The sequence below is a fragment of the Typopeltis vanoorti genome, chromosome 5 (assembly GCF_054136105.1).
Source record: "Typopeltis vanoorti isolate ZY-2024b chromosome 5, IOZ_Tvanoo_1.0, whole genome shotgun sequence".
NCBI lineage: Eukaryota > Metazoa > Arthropoda > Arachnida > Uropygi > Thelyphonidae > Typopeltis > Typopeltis vanoorti.
The window spans coordinates 53,346,294-53,362,261 of NC_143553.1; the positions used below are offsets into that span (position 1 = coordinate 53,346,294).

The window sequence follows — 15,968 nt, forward strand, 5'->3', positions numbered from 1 at the left end:
ACATTTAGTTTTTTTTTTAAAACATCACCTATAACCAGAGCTCAACACATACACTCACCCAATTGCCCATGGCGAGTGCAGAATGAACAAAATAGAATATTTTTTATCATCATCATCATCATCAAATTCCTGACATTTACCCTCAAGGGAGGTACAGGATATGATAATACCACATCAAAAATTTACATCATTACTAACTTCCTACCTACAATTTTCTGCCAAATCAATCTGTTACCTGTCAAAGCTACAACATTGTCAGATCTTATATCCATATATCTATCTTCTAAGGCACTTTTTACTGTATATCGATCGACCTATATTTATGCCAGTATACTCACGAAACGGTTGAGAAGGATTGTGGAAGAGAAGCTTGGTGAGGAGCAAGCTGGATTCAGGCTAAAAAAAGGTACTTCCTCTGGGTCTTTTTCCTGCTAACCTGGCAGAGAACACTTGTTTGGCTAATCTTTCCTTGCCCATTCTTTTTAAGTGACCATATCACCTGAGATTAGCTCTGCTAACGCATTCCTGGATGCTGACAATGTCAACTCCTTTCCTAATATCCTTGTTTTTAATATATTGCTATTGATGCCATCTGTTCACACCCCTAATCTTTCTCAGGACTCTCATATCTGCGGTCTCTAGTCTTTGGTCAAGTGTTACTTCTGATCCAGCTCTCAGATCCATAAGTTAAAATTGGTTTGAACACTGTCTTGTATACAGCTAATTTAGTGTTTTGACTAATTTTTCTCTTATTCCATATAAATTTATTCAGTTGACTTCCTACCATACCAGCTTTGTTTATTCTGTTGTCTATTTCCATATTTAATTTACCATCTTCACTAAAAATCGTGCCTAAGTAGCTGAAATGTTTTACTTTTTCTATAGGTTCTCCATTCACAATGCAGCTGAATATTTTCAATGCTTCTGCCAATTTTCATTATCTTTGTCTTGCTATTGCTGACCTTTATGCCATATCTATCACAACAGTTATTCAATTTAGTCATGGAATCTTGCAGACTTGTAGCGGATTTATTTCGAAGTATAATATCATCTGCATAAAGCAGGAGCTGACATTAACATCTCCAATTTGGATATCAGGTTTAATACCACTTTCCTTCATAATGTAATCCATATAGATAATGAATAACAGAGGTGATAATGTACATCTTTGTCTGACACCAGATTTAACATTAAACCATCTCCCTGTACTTCCTTCAATTCTAACTGCTGACTTACAACTCAAATAAAGACTAAGTATTGCATGATATAATTATCCACTGATGCCATACAACTGTAGCATTTTGAATAGCTTCTCTCTTGGCACCTTGTCATATGCTTTTTCCAGATCTACAAAACTTAAATACAGATCTTTGTTATATTCCCATGACTTTTCAATTATTTGTTGTAAAGTGAATATCTGATCCTGACAGCCTCTATTTGGCCTGAATCCAGCTTGCTCCTCACCAAGCTTCTCTTCCACAATCCTTCTCAACCGTTTCATCAGTATACTGGCATAAATCTTACCAGGAACACTAAGTAGACAAATACCTCTATAATTCTCACAATCAGTTTTATTTCACTTTTTATATATGGGTACTATGAGAGCTCTGCTCCAATCATCTGGAATTCGTCCTTCTGTCCAGCCCTCTGAGCTACGCAGTGTAACCACTGCAAAACTTTTATACCTCCATATGCATTTCTGGTCTAATATCATCTACTCCAACTGCTTTTCCACATTTCAAGACTTTTGATGGCTTTTTCTACTTCAAGCATGGCCATGTATTCCTGATCGCATGCCTGGGCAGTGTTTTTTATCACTGTGCTGTCATCACTGCTAGTTTCATTTAGCAATTTTTCGAAGGAATTACTCCATACTTCAAGGATATCTTTTTCTCCAGTTTTCATCACCTTTATCATCTCTAATTCTTTTTACAGCACACTCTTTCCCCCATTTCTGAGCTTCAACAACCTCCAGAATATCTTGTCGCCTTCTTGATATTTATTTTCTACGTTCTTACCAAAGTTTTTCCATGACGTTTGTTTAGCTAGTTTTATACAGTGTTTAGCTATCTGACATTTGTCTCCGTATTCTCTAAGAGCACAAGCTGACTTATTTGCCAGGAACATTTGATATGCTTACTTCTTTTTCTTCACTGCCTCTTTTAACTTCCTGTGTCGACCAGGGAGTTCTGATTTTTCTATCCTTGCAGACAACCTCACCACATGCCTCTCTGGCAGAATCAATCAATGTTTTCTTCAGAGCTTGCCACTGAATCTCCAAGGTTTGATTCTTGTTCTCAAACTCTTTCATTTTTTCTTGAATAATGTTTCTATATTTTAGTCTACAGTTCACATCTGAGAGCTGCTCAACTTTTATTCATTTTAAAACTTTCTTACATGTTCTTCTTTTCAATATGAAATTCAATTTTATCCTGCTTAAGACTAAATGGTGATCACTTCCAATTTCAAATCCTCTGTACACTCTAGTGTCCTGCACCAGAGAGAAAACATCACTATCAACAATAATATAGTCAATGAGACTTTTCTTATTCCTTGCCTCTTCTCTCCATGTTAATTTGTGCATATTTTTTTGGAACATGGTGTTAGTAATAACCAGTCATTGTCCTGAGCAGAAATCCAACAAGTATTTGCCATTATTATTAGCTTTGCTCTTTTCTCCAAATTTTCTCAAAATATTTTTGTATTGCTGACAATCATTTCCTACTCTGCTATTTAGATCGCCAACAAGGACCAACTTTTCCTTTTTCATTGTGTCAGTTGCTTTTTCTAAAGCTTCAAAAAATTCCTCCACTTCTATCTTAGGAGAACCTTCTGTGGAACCATAGACACAAATAAGTCTCATCTCATTGTCCAGTTCGCCATTCTGATATTTGCCCACATCACTCTACTTGAAATTGCCTGCCATTCAAGAAGATTAGCCTCGTATTTAGTGTTGAATACTATAGCTACTCCTTCTTTTCCTTGATTGTCATTGCCTGAATATAACATTTAGTATTTATTGCTCAGAAAGATCTCACCAATTTTGGTCTTTTTTGTTTCAGTCCCCAATTATGTCGATCTGGTACTTATCTAATTCCTCAGCTAGCTCAATTTCTTTGCCATTCAGGCTTCTTATGTTGATAGTACCAATCTTCAATTCTCGTGATGTTGAGTTGGGGTGCGTTTTAGGATTTGTTCCAGTAGCTGATTTTTCGCTGTTCGCCCTGGTTCCCTAACGAAAACAACGGGAGTCTTGTTTAACTGTGTGACGCTGCAGCCGGCATGAAATTCTATCATGTTTTACCATCATTTAATATTGTGGTTTAAGCCAATAAGAATATAATTTGGTCGTCTAAATCCTAAATTGCCAGCCCATCCTCGTTCATTCAGTATCCAGGTAGATATGTAACAGAGTGCACCACAAGAAGGTGAGGATTGGACATTAGGTCAGAAGCGCTTTTCGGTTCTCCACATTCTTTTGAAGGCTATGTGGAGGTCAGCTCTCAGTTATACAGCTTTGACCCTTAAGTACCCCAAGAATATTTTTTATTTAATAAAAAAATAAATAAATAACTTCTCTAACCACAGTATACAGCACTATTAATAATTTTGTGGAACTCCTGTTCTATTGACTTTGGGATGTCATTAAAATACTGCGTAATCTTGGGCGAGCATTTTTTTGATGGAGTGAGTAATGTTTTGCATAATTTGTTGATCCTTGCCTATAACAATATTTATATAAAGCAGAACTTGGGTGAGTAAAACTTTATTTGTGGCTAGTAGATTTAAGTTGTATTTCTGGAGCACTGATTATGAATATTGTTTGTATTAAAAGTATTTATATAAATTTGCTCTCTGAAGATGTTGTAAATAGGATATAGCTTTGATGTAGTTTTCTTCCCCCCCACTAGCCAAGTAGAATAATGGTTGATCAAATCATTGTCACTTTTGCATACTACTTGAAATGTAATATTACATTTCAAGCTTGTCTTTGTATATAGGTGTGTATGTATGCTCCAGATGATGACCTTAATATAAAGGTCGAAACACTAGGAAATTAAAGTAATTATTCCTAACATAGTTGTAGCCTCCATAATTTACTGAAATAAATGCTGATCACCACTTAACATTAAAGTAAAGGAAAGAAATCTGAAATGAGGTATTTATCTGAGTATAAAGCACACTGACATTATGTGAATTCACATCGTCATGCAATAAAAAAAATTAATTTCTATATAATGTAGACGTCACTTTCCTTTCACATATACAGATACTTTTGTAATTAAAAATATTCTGATGGAACCAGAATAATTTCTGTAATAAACAGGCTTCCACCTCAGAGTGAAATGCTTAAGACTGACTTCACTGTAGTTTTTCTGAATAATTTTTCTGCTTTTTTTTTTTTTTTTTTTTTTAAATACTTACTTCATTAACAAATTCTTCTGCAGGTCTTGAGAGTAGCTGTGCTCCAGCCCATGTCCCATCAATATCCTAGGTTGGAAAAAAAAAAAAAAAAAAAAAGATTTCATACAAATTTCTGCTATTCACAGCTATTCAGAATGTTAAGGCAAAATAAATTTCCCATTAAGAATAATATTCAAGTCAAAATATTCAATCTTTTGGATTTTTAATGAGAATGACTAGTGAAGTAACCCCTCTAATTTGTACATTAATGATATAGCAGAAGATTTGAAGGAGGGGGATGATATTCAGCTGTTGGCCAATTTTGCAAAACTGGGAAGGGCAATAAGTTGATAGAGGTGATATAGATATTTTGCAGGATGACTTAAATAAATCTGTAGTGTGGGCAAGGGACAATGTTTATCCATTCAATGTTGTAAAGTGTAAGGTAATGTACTTTGGGATGAAAGGGCTACATACTTTGTATCATACTGATGGTACTAGATTACAGGAAATTGATGAGGATAGAGATTTGAAATTCGGAAGACATATTGCAAGAATTGGCAAAATAGCTCAGAGGATTACTTGGATATTAAACACATTGAGAAGAAAGATTATTGTTCCTCTTTATAAGGCTATGATCATTGTTTGAGGTTATTTTTTATTTGTTATTATTCCTCTTTATAGAGCTATGATTTGGCCACATGTTGATTGTGCACAGATGTCACCTGCATTTCTGCAAGGACTGGGAAGTGGTGGAGAGGATTCAGTGGAATGCTCTCCATGAGGATAGAATGAAGGTGTAGGTTGCAGAGTTTAGCTGACAGGCAGAGGAGAGGGAATATGATGGAAACTTATATGATAGAAAGTTACTAAAGGGATTCTATATGATTGACATAAAAGAAATTTTTTAATACATGGGGAGTAGGGGAGAAACAAGGGGGGGTCACACTTGGAAGTTATCTAAGAGTGTGGTTTATAAAGGTGTGCAAACTAAGTTCTTTACTTGGAGAGCGGTGAATGAGTAGAATTGATTGTCAGAGGTGGCTGTAAGCACCCTAAGAGTGAATAAGTTTAAAGAGATGTACAATAGGTGTTGTGTTAATGGATATTGCAGGTTTCCTGAAATGAGTCTTTTGACTCTGTGGAGTACCCATATAAATAATAATAAGTATTTTTGCTATTTTACCAGTCAAGTTTTTAATGTAAGACAAACAAATGGTACCTTCATAGTTGTCTTGCTGCTGTATAACTGAAATATGTGATGGTCTATTTAAGATGTTAGCAACTATGGTTTTAGGATTATAGACATAGTGTGGAGAAAATATTAAAGAGGAACACATGGATTTAACCTTGAGCAGTGTAGCAGATAGAGATGGTTTGTCTGATGATCATGATTGTGTGTATGAATGTAAATTGAAAGCATGATGTGTGAAGAGAGAAATAGAACTGCAGAGGAAGGAATGAAGACTGAATTGAGGAGAGTGAATGAAAATATTAGGAGGATGGAGAGGTTGGCTAATGCGAGAAGAATGAGAATAGGTGCACGAGAACAGCATCAGAGAGGAAGGGACAGGCAGTGTAAGAAAGGAACCTGCAGAAAGTCGAGAGTTGAAACAAGAGAGAGAGAGAGAAAGGAAATAGAGATTGGAAGCTGTAAGAGTAAAGGATGTCAGAAGAGTGCTGGCCTGGTGGTTTGATAGCATGTGGCACTGGCAGTGAAGAGAGATGAAAATGTGGAGGTGATGATTGTAATGGTTGGGATGCATGACGTGACTCGTAGTGCAAGATTTTAGGTTGATGTTAGAGATAGTGCAGTATAAGTGTGGATGAGGAAAGATAGTATGTGGACCTGGTATGATAAAGCAGAGTGGAGGAGAAGAGTGGTGATGAGGAATGAGACGATAGCGAGAAAGTGTAGGAAAAGAGGACTGGAATACGTGGCTAACTGGAGTACGTTTGAGGAAGGAAGAGAGTTGTATGCACGAGATGGATTATATGTGAATGCAGAAGGGCACAGGCATTTGGAAAGGTGTTGTTTTCTGGGCAAGCATGTTGGGGAAGAGAAACTAGAATTGCACAGGTGGAATGTAGCAGGGATGGCCTCATGTGGGGATAGTGGCTTGAGAGGTTTCTTTAATTTACACAAAAAACAGAAGAAAATACGTAATCATGTTTATTTAAAGCTATATATTTCAGCCTGAATATTACAAGTCATCATCAGTAGCAATGATAGTTAATTACAAGGTAGAACACAAACAATGGATTAATTTGAAACAGAGTTGCACAATGTTACACATAAAGCACAATGGTAAAAGTGAGGAAACACTGCATTATTAATTATTCATTAACTCTATTTAAAAAAATAAAAGACTTCAGTGATGCATGATTAGAATAAGACTTTCCCATATCTTAGATAGCAAGAGGCAGTCATTCTGATTTATGTTCAGATGAAGTAAAGCCTTAGCGCCTTCTTTAAACAAACATTCAAATTCATAGCAACAGAGATGAAGCAAGCATGATTCAGACCATGCTGTGCAAAAGCCAGATTTCTCATATTCCTGTTTCTAATATAAGATTGTTGTTCTTGTATTCTCTTTTCTACTCAGCATCCAGTTTGTCTGAATTAAGTACAATGACAGTCACACTAGGAAAAGCAAGAGGAGAATTTTTATCTCTGGAAGATGAAAACCATGATGATAACTGTTGACAGAAAGAAAAAGTAATGGCGAAATTGTATTTCTTAAGAATTCTGGAAATGGGCTATGAGACACCAAAAGTGTATAGGATTTGGACTCAATGTACGGTTTCCTTCTTAGTTGAGTTAGAATTATAGAAATTAAAAAGCTGTTGTGTGGTCCTTTCTGAGAAACCACTGAGTTTCATATATTGCTTGATGTTTAAGAGTTCTTGCTGTAATTGTTGAAGCATAGAACAAATAGTGTGAGCACGTCATACTAAAGTTTTATAATGCCAGTTTTCTGTAAGGGATAGTGAGCAGAATGCTGTTGAATGTAGCATCTAGTGAAAATAGGCTTTCATAATCATAATTTGTTCTCTTTTCTATTTCTATACTAAATCTAATTGTGGATGTAAACAGTTTATAATAGATAAAAAAAAAAAGTAGGTAATGCTTTTTCATTATCTTCATTATCACAAAAATGTCATCTATATAACAAACCCAAAATGAAGGCTGAGGTGTAGGGATGAGAAAAGGGTGTCTTTCTAAACGTTCTAAACAAAACTTTGCAAGTTCCTTCAACTTGATTGTAAACTTATTTTGACGAATAAAATATCCAGAATGAATAATAAAGTGTTAGATCCTGAATGAGGACCTTTTTATCAAAAGGGTTGTTCAGTCAGGATTTAACAAGAAACAAAATTCTGAACTAGAAATACTTGTACTTTTAGTCAAAAAGGCAAAAGGAAAGCATGTTAGAATTACCCTAGAAAGAAGTAAAGTTGAAGTCAAATTTATATATTTAAGTAAAATTGTATTGTTAAGAAAATGTTGGTATTTTAAATATGCTCTGTGTAAGAATGTATGTCTAAGTGCGAACAAAGGTGCAAAGGTTGCTAGCTAGCTGCCTACAATGATGTAATGCCCGAAGCGAAAGCGTTCGTGGAAGGTGAGCTGAACTCGTGTTCTGCGAAAAGAGCGCTCTTCAAGGAGCAGGAGTGTGATGCAACCACATAAGAGTGAATAGGAGAGCGCAATGAGAGATCCTCTGATACGACAAGGGGGCGCTACGAAGGGCAATAAAAGGAGTTCACTCGGGTTTGAACCAGCCGTTTTTTCTGTTCCGGTTTTTCTCGTGTGGACCAGCAGTGCTGACCGATTGACGGCACCTGACAGCAATCTCCTTCCCGGTTGCTAACTGAAGGAGTCGGGCATGCTAAACATGAGATGACGGCATCCACCAACTTGGGCCATCGCTAAGAGTTTACTGATGTGAGACAGCAGAAAGTTCTCCACTGAAGGATGGCAGAGCTGACGACAACGACCCACTAGACGAGCGTTAGTCCGGCAAAAGCAAGGAATGGCCATTTGTGTCGATCAGAGCCAGCTCAACATGGACACGCCTAGATAAAGCAGAAAAACATCTGACTGCAAAGGACAGACGAAAGGAGCATGATGACTTCTCAAGATGGTGGTAATGTACAGAAATTTTCTTATTCATGTAACAATTAGTATTGGAGAAAAGAGAGAAGAACAGATTTCTAATTGAAAGGAAAGAGAACTTATGAGTGACTTTGTGCTCAGTAACTTGTTAACTATATTGGACTAGTAGTCTGAGAGCCTGAGAGTATGCAACACTCAGTTGAATGTGAATGGAATTTGTTAGCGAACTTTGCTTAGAAACTGAACTAGTGTTTTATGATGTGTGTATCTTTTAACCACTAATGTAAATAGTGTGTTTGATAATTAGAATGTTCCTTTATTGCTTAGCAGGTGAATTAGAATTTTGATATGACATACCTTTGATGTGTGAAAGTCTATTTGTATGCAATTTGATATTTAATAAACATGTTTTTTTTCTATGTAAACCTGAGTTTGTCTGAGCATGAGATTGATTTTACCACTTGCAAAAAATTCGAACCTATGAATAAGAGGAAATTAAAGAAAGTTTAGGCCATGACTGCATGTTGAATTTTCTATAGGCTTAATAATTTAACAAGATTAGATAATACTTGAACTCTGGAAAGGTTTCTTTGAGCAAGAATTCTTCTGTTCTAGGACTCTGACTGGCACAGCTAAATCAAACAAATTTTGTCAGAGTTCCGAAAGGAGAAACGGCCCCAGAGAGATAGGTTGGAAATTTAAGCTTAGTAGGTACAAGAGGGATAAGGAATTAATAGAAAAAAACAACAACGTAACAAAAGCTAAATAATTTCACGTGGAAATGCTTCTGAAAGTAAATTTAGTGTATACTCAAGAGATACATTAGTGAAGAGAGATTCTATATCGAAGCTAACCGTTACAATGATGGGTTGTTGTTATGTGCTATGCAATCGTTTTCGACTCTTCGCGATCTTGTGACAAAGGCTCTCCATCTCACTCGGTCTCTTGTTCTTTCTTTCAGCAATTGTAAGTTCAAGTTGGTAAGTTCTTTTATGTTGTCCATCCAACTCTTCTTTCTGGTTCTTTATTTTAGTAATTTGGATAAATATTTGGCCTGTTTGTAGGTGGAGGTGTTTACTATTGGACAAAGCAGGGATATTAAGTTTGTGAATTTTGGGAATCCCATAGATCCAGAGTGGCCTGGTTAGGTTTAAAAATTTTTAAACTTGATCGATTAATAAAAATAAATCGATCTAATATTGACAAATTCTGACATCATGGTTAGCAAATATCCATGAAATAAGATGATCAGCAGATTGTTGCAATTATCTTTAAATAACTCTCATACCACAGGAATAACAATAAATTATTTAAATAATATATATAAGAGTATATAACACAGATCCCTGAAGGGTTATCCTCCTGTTGGTATTATGGCTGAGTGTGAAGTTTGGTTTAATGAAAGTTATGGCCAAAGCAACTAAGCCAATGAGGCTAGCACATTCTCTGTTAACTGCATGTAGTTTCTGGCAAGTTTGCCAGTTTTATATGATAAAAAAAAAAACAATTTTTAAGACAAAATCTCATGACTGCCCTACAAAGGTGCTTCCCTAGAGATATAGAAGATCTGGATAGAGTGAAGATTTTTAATAGGGTAGGTAATCTCAAACATAAAGGTTGTATATTAAAAGGATCTTTTAATATACAATATTTTAGTAAAGAGGTAGGTGATCTCCAATACCAAGGTTATAAGAATCATATTATTATTAACATCTGACTTCCATGGAGTCAGAGACATATTGATATTATAGGTACACACTATCTCACACACACTGAGCCTTAAACTGATTCAATGTGATTGCATTCACAACACACTCAGGAAACGCATTCCACTCACCACCCACTTTCCATGCAAAGAACCTGCTCCTCATTCTGCTCATACCCTCCTTATATAGTTTCCAGGGATGGCCTCTTGTTCTACCTCCATTATCTAAAAAATAATGGGGGGGGGGGGGGGAAGATAGAACAACCCCAAACTAACTTAATGTCTCAATCATATCCCTACTCCTCCTCCTATTCACAAGGCTTTGCAATTTACATTCCTTCAATATGTCTTCATACACCACATTCCAAAGACCACTGACCACCTTTGTGAATATTCTCTGAACCTTTCTAACATATCCTCATCACCATGAAAACCCAGTGACCAAATCTGTGCACAATAATCTACGAGTCCTGATCAAGGCCTTATAAAATGGAATCATAACCTCTTTATTTCAGCATGTCAGGGTCCTCTGCATTATTGCCATTATCCAATGTGACGACTTCATAACTTGCGCAATGTGGCTCTCGAATTTCAGGTCCTTGTCCACCACCACTCACAGATCTCTCATTCCTCTACTGCCTTCAAAGTTTCCCCTACTAAGTGTATACCTTGCATCCCATCATTGCTTACCAAATTTCAAAACTTCAAATTTGCAATACCGAATTGACAGTTCTACTTACCTGTCCATTCATACAATCTGTTCAACTATAACATATGCTTGACATAACATTGCTCTTCCAAATCTTGCATCATCTGCAAACAGCTGCATATCTTCAGTTAAACCCATCCCAATATCATTAATATACAAATTGAACAACAATGGTCCCAATATACAGACCCCTGTTACCACACCACTAGTGACCTTCCTCTTTCGGGATACTGCCCCCACATACAACTTTCTGATACCTATCAGAAAATCAGTCACCGATCCAACTCACTAGTATGTCATCCAATCCCGTCTCTCTTTCAGTTTATTTAACAGCTTGTCATGTGGCAGCCTATCAAAAGATTTTGCATATACCACTGTATATGCATCTCCCTTGTCCAAGATATTTGTCACCTTGTTAAAGTACATAAGTTAAAAACATGATCTCCCATTAAGAAACAATAATTTGTATAATTTGTAGTCAAATTATACAAATTACCTATAATTTGTAGCCAAAGCCTTACACCACCTTTATGCTGGGGAACAATTTTACCTTCTTTCCACTCTCTCTCTCTCTCTTGGAACCTGTGCTGTTGAAAGACTTATTGAACAGACATGCCAATGCTACTGCCAATTCCCTGGAACATTCTGTTAAGATGTGATGTGTCATCAAATCCTATCGCTTTATTGACATGAAGCTTATTTCTTCATATACCTCCTGCTCACATACAATTAAGCCATCTTCTCCTACTTCCTCTGCACTTGAGTTTTTCATAATTCTACCCTGATGAGGATGAAACAGCCTTACAGACTGTTCACTGAATACCTCAACGATGTCTTCTGCAGAGGCATTTAACAATTTTTATCCATCAACATCACCTTACCATAATAATTTTTCCTTCTAATGGTCACATATCTGAAAAACTCTCCAAAGTTTTTCTTAGCCTGATTTGCTAATTTCTGTTCATGCTGTAGTTTTGCTGTTCTTGCCAAATGAGTCACCTTCTTGACCTGCTCTTTACACTCCTCATGTAATTGACTGCTACCATTATTCATCCTGTGCTTCCTCCACAGCCTCCTCCTCTTCCAAATTTCATGCTTAATCCCTTTATTCATCCATTCCATGCTATAGCTCCAAGCTGTCTTTTAAGCTTTTCATAATCACGTGACTTGTAATTCCAGATATATCCTTTCTTCACAGAAGTCTTCATATGGCTAGTCACAAACCAGGTGATTACTTCATGACTGCTCTCACCAACTACATGGAAGTGTGAAACCTCAGTTACGATCGCATCCTCTGATGAAATGATCAGATCTAAAACTCTTGATTATGTGCCCTCGTTCACATAGTTGTCTCACGAGAAATTAATTTTCCTTATTCAGAAGTGCTATCTCTTCATTGTAATCTATACTGCCATAATTAAAATCACCCATAATAATCACCCTTCTCTTGTTCACTAACCTAAGTTGCTTATACATTTCTTCAACACAATCTTCCACATTCCATGGCCTATAACAACATCAGACTAAATATCTCTTCTTGTCAACCTTCACTTCACTATACTGACTCAAAACCATTGCCACCACTTACATCTCACAACTCCACTTTGCGCAGATATAATTCACCTTCTATCATCAACAGCACTCCCCCCTTGTCCTTTCAATCTTCACAGAAAACGTCATACCCTTCCATTTCTATTCCCGTCAGGATATCATCCTTATCCAATCATGTTTTGCTTACTCCAACTAATTTTGGGCAAGTAAACTCAATCAATGAAACCATTGCATCTCTCTTATTTCTGATGTTCCTGGCATTTGTAAATAAACAGCAATTCACATTTTAGGTTTATAACCGGTCCTGCCCATGTCACTTGTAGGTTGTGATTTCCCCATACCTAATCATTCCCAATTGCCTTTACCACTTAAGCTATCTATCTCTTCAGACTCAACTGCATCTGAGGCCATCTCATTTGTATACTGAGCATCCCCATACTGTACACATTCACCACTACTTCCAACATCCATTGTGGTTGATTGAAATTTTGATCAACCACCCTAATCTTAATAATAATGGTGGCTTAAAAATCCCCGGAATTTGGATGGCACACATTCAGCCCACTTAGTTTCCAACAAACCCTAACTTTAGGACTCTAAGCAATTTTTCATCTTTTATTGGTCACTGTCCATACCAGTTGTTGCAATTTATATTATGGGTAATTTTTTTTATTTTATTTTATTTTTTTTTTTATTAATTTTCTGTATGTTAACCAGTTTAAGTTAACTTTATAACCTAATAGATAACAGGACTCTAGCTTTGATGTAGTAAGTTGTTTTGGTTTTTTTTTAACACCAGAGGTCAGGCAAATAGTTCTAGCGATTGATCAGTAACTTTAGCATGGTATGTAGATTGTAGTGCTGCTTGTTTCTTTGTATATATATATGTATACTCCAGAAGTGACCTTAATGTGAAGGTCGAAATGTCGAGTGTATATTTTGGTTTATATTAAACTGAAGTTTTACTCTAACACAGTAGTTGTATCCAGTGCTTTTTTTCTGGAAAAAAAGGTGCCAGTACTCACCATGAAGATGTTATTACAGCAACTTCCACACTTTTAACATATCCTCCAATATACCCTTGTCGTCTCGCTTTGTGCGCTGCACTCTCCTTATGATTGTAAATCTTTTTTTCTTAATGACATTAACTGTTGTTTCAAGATTCTCCAAAATGACTGATTTTACTATTTGCCTACTCAGCTGAAATCTTCGTTCCCATGTGTTTATCGACGGCAAGACTTCCGACATCACAACATACTTTACAGCCCTACATTTTATTCTTGACATACAGCAACTCGTTTCTCTCACAGAAGTCACTTTTCTGCAAAAATTGTCCAACATTCGGGCCAATCATTATCAAAATCTGCTTCCTCTTGACCACGTGGATCTTCGGTCTTGTTTTCGTGATCCTCTTCACCAAGTGTATTTTCGGTGCTAGTTTTCTCTTTTACAGGATCCCATGTAGATTCAACAATTTCTGCTTCTTCAGCCTTCCTTTTTTTTTACTCATTGGCATAAAGTAACTACATACTTATTTTACTCATTTTGAACAATGATTGTGCTGATTTAACTTAGATTAATTCAAAACTCAAGTGAACACCTGCCTATTGCAGAGTGAATATAGGACTGATAAACTGATATTGGAAGCAATCATAAGTGAACACAACCTTCCTGTTTCCAGTTGCGTACCAACCTATGAGTAATCAAAACTGAAAATTCAATTCGTGAACACAGTACCATCTACCGGAATATGTATAATACATTTTGCTGTCAATAAATTGCAAATTTTTAAAAACTTAAGAAAAAAAGGTGCTGGTACTGCATACCGTCAGATAAAAAGCACTGGTTGTATCCATAATTTTCATAAAATGCATTCCAATTACCATATAAGGATGAAGAAAAGGATTCTTGTCTGCTTCTGTTATATAACAAATCCATTATCCTGCTGATTCTCACTCCTGGAAAACACACCTTATGGAATCTCTCATTTACCACACCTCTAATAATGGAATCTCCATACATTCATATTCTCGAATCATTCATCACCTCTTTTTCACTGCTTTCCTTTGTTTTAGCCTTTTGTACGCGTCCATTCTTATTCACCAAATGTCTAATCTCACTATGCATATTCTTCATTCTGATCAACTCATTTCTGCATTTCAAGAAAGGAGGGGGGATAGGGAGTGCTGTTGATGATAGAAGGTGAATTATATCCGTGCAAAGTAGAGATGCGAGATGTTGAAAGTTTATTTTTCACTTGGTTGGAGTATAATAAATTTAGTTTAATCCTTTATCCAAGTGTGAGCAAACAAAGTTTGCACCTGAAAGTATCTTCAGGACTGGGGTAAGGTGGTACAACACGAGGGCAACTCCTTGCAAAGGTGGAGCAAGCTACCAACACTCCTATCTCAGTATCTCCCATAATGCAAAACACATCTCCTTGCAGATATGTCTAATGTTATGCATTAAGGGAAGGGCCACAACCCAGACTAGTTTCAACCTTTATTGAAGTCTCTTCAGTGGGAGCCAGGCCCAAGTGGAGATACCAGGCAGAAGCATTAGCAGGTCATCTCTATCTATAGGATTTGCCAAATGGTGTGCCACCCTTTTTTAATAAATTACTCTGGATTTAGAGAAAGATGTTGAAAGTTTATTTTTCACTTGGTTAGAGTATAATAAATTTAGTTTAATCCTTTATCCAAGTGTGAGCAAACAAAGTTTGCACCTGAAAGTATCTTCAGGACTGGGGTAAGGTGGTACAACACGAGGGCAACTCCTTGCAAAGGTGGAGCAAGCTACCAACACTCCTATCTCAGTATCTCCCATAATGCAAAACACATCTCCTTGCAGATATGTCTAATGTAAGGTCCTTCCCTTAATGCATAACATTAGACATATCCGCAAGGAGATGTGTTTTGCATTATGGGAGATACTGAGATAGGAGTGTTGGTAGCTTGCTCCACCATTGCAAGGAGTTGCCCTCGTGTTGTATCACCTTACCCCAGTCCTGAAGATACTTTCAGGTGCAAACTTTGTTTGCTCACACTTGGATAAAGGATTAAACTAAATTTATTATATTATTAGAGATGCGAGATGTAAATAGTTGAAATAGTTTTGATCTTCATGTGCCCTGCTTCACATGGTTGTCTCTCAAGAAATTAATTTTCCTTATTCCGAAGAAGCAGTTAACTAATGGAGCCAAAAGAATCCTAGGGAGTTATTTTGATATTTAGCCAGAAAAAAAAAAAGGATGATTATGGAAGGATGACACTGACTGGAGAAAATGGTATAAGAACTGTTGAACCAGAAGATATAGTGGAGATACTTAATGAGCAGTTCATAAAGGTCTTTCATTCTTGTGAATGTGACATCATGGAGAGTTTGAAAGCAGTTGATGATGAGGAGGAGATATTGTAAGTAAGCAAGAGGTATATGGGGAATTGAGCAAACATGATGTTAATAAGGCTGTGGGACTTGAT

General features: G+C 36.5%; 1 protein-coding gene across 1 annotated transcript in view; it reads right to left on the reverse strand.

Moving 5' to 3' along the window:
- The window catches only part of LOC150106414 (DALR anticodon-binding domain-containing protein 3-like), a 285,462-nt gene that overhangs the window by 240,836 nt on the left and 28,658 nt on the right, over positions 1-15,968 (reverse strand). Inside the window, exon 2 of the mRNA XM_090392991.1 lies at positions 4,426-4,491. Within this exon, the coding sequence (XP_090249117.1) occupies positions 4,426-4,491 (66 nt within the window). The remainder of the gene's footprint in view (positions 1-4,425; positions 4,492-15,968) is intronic.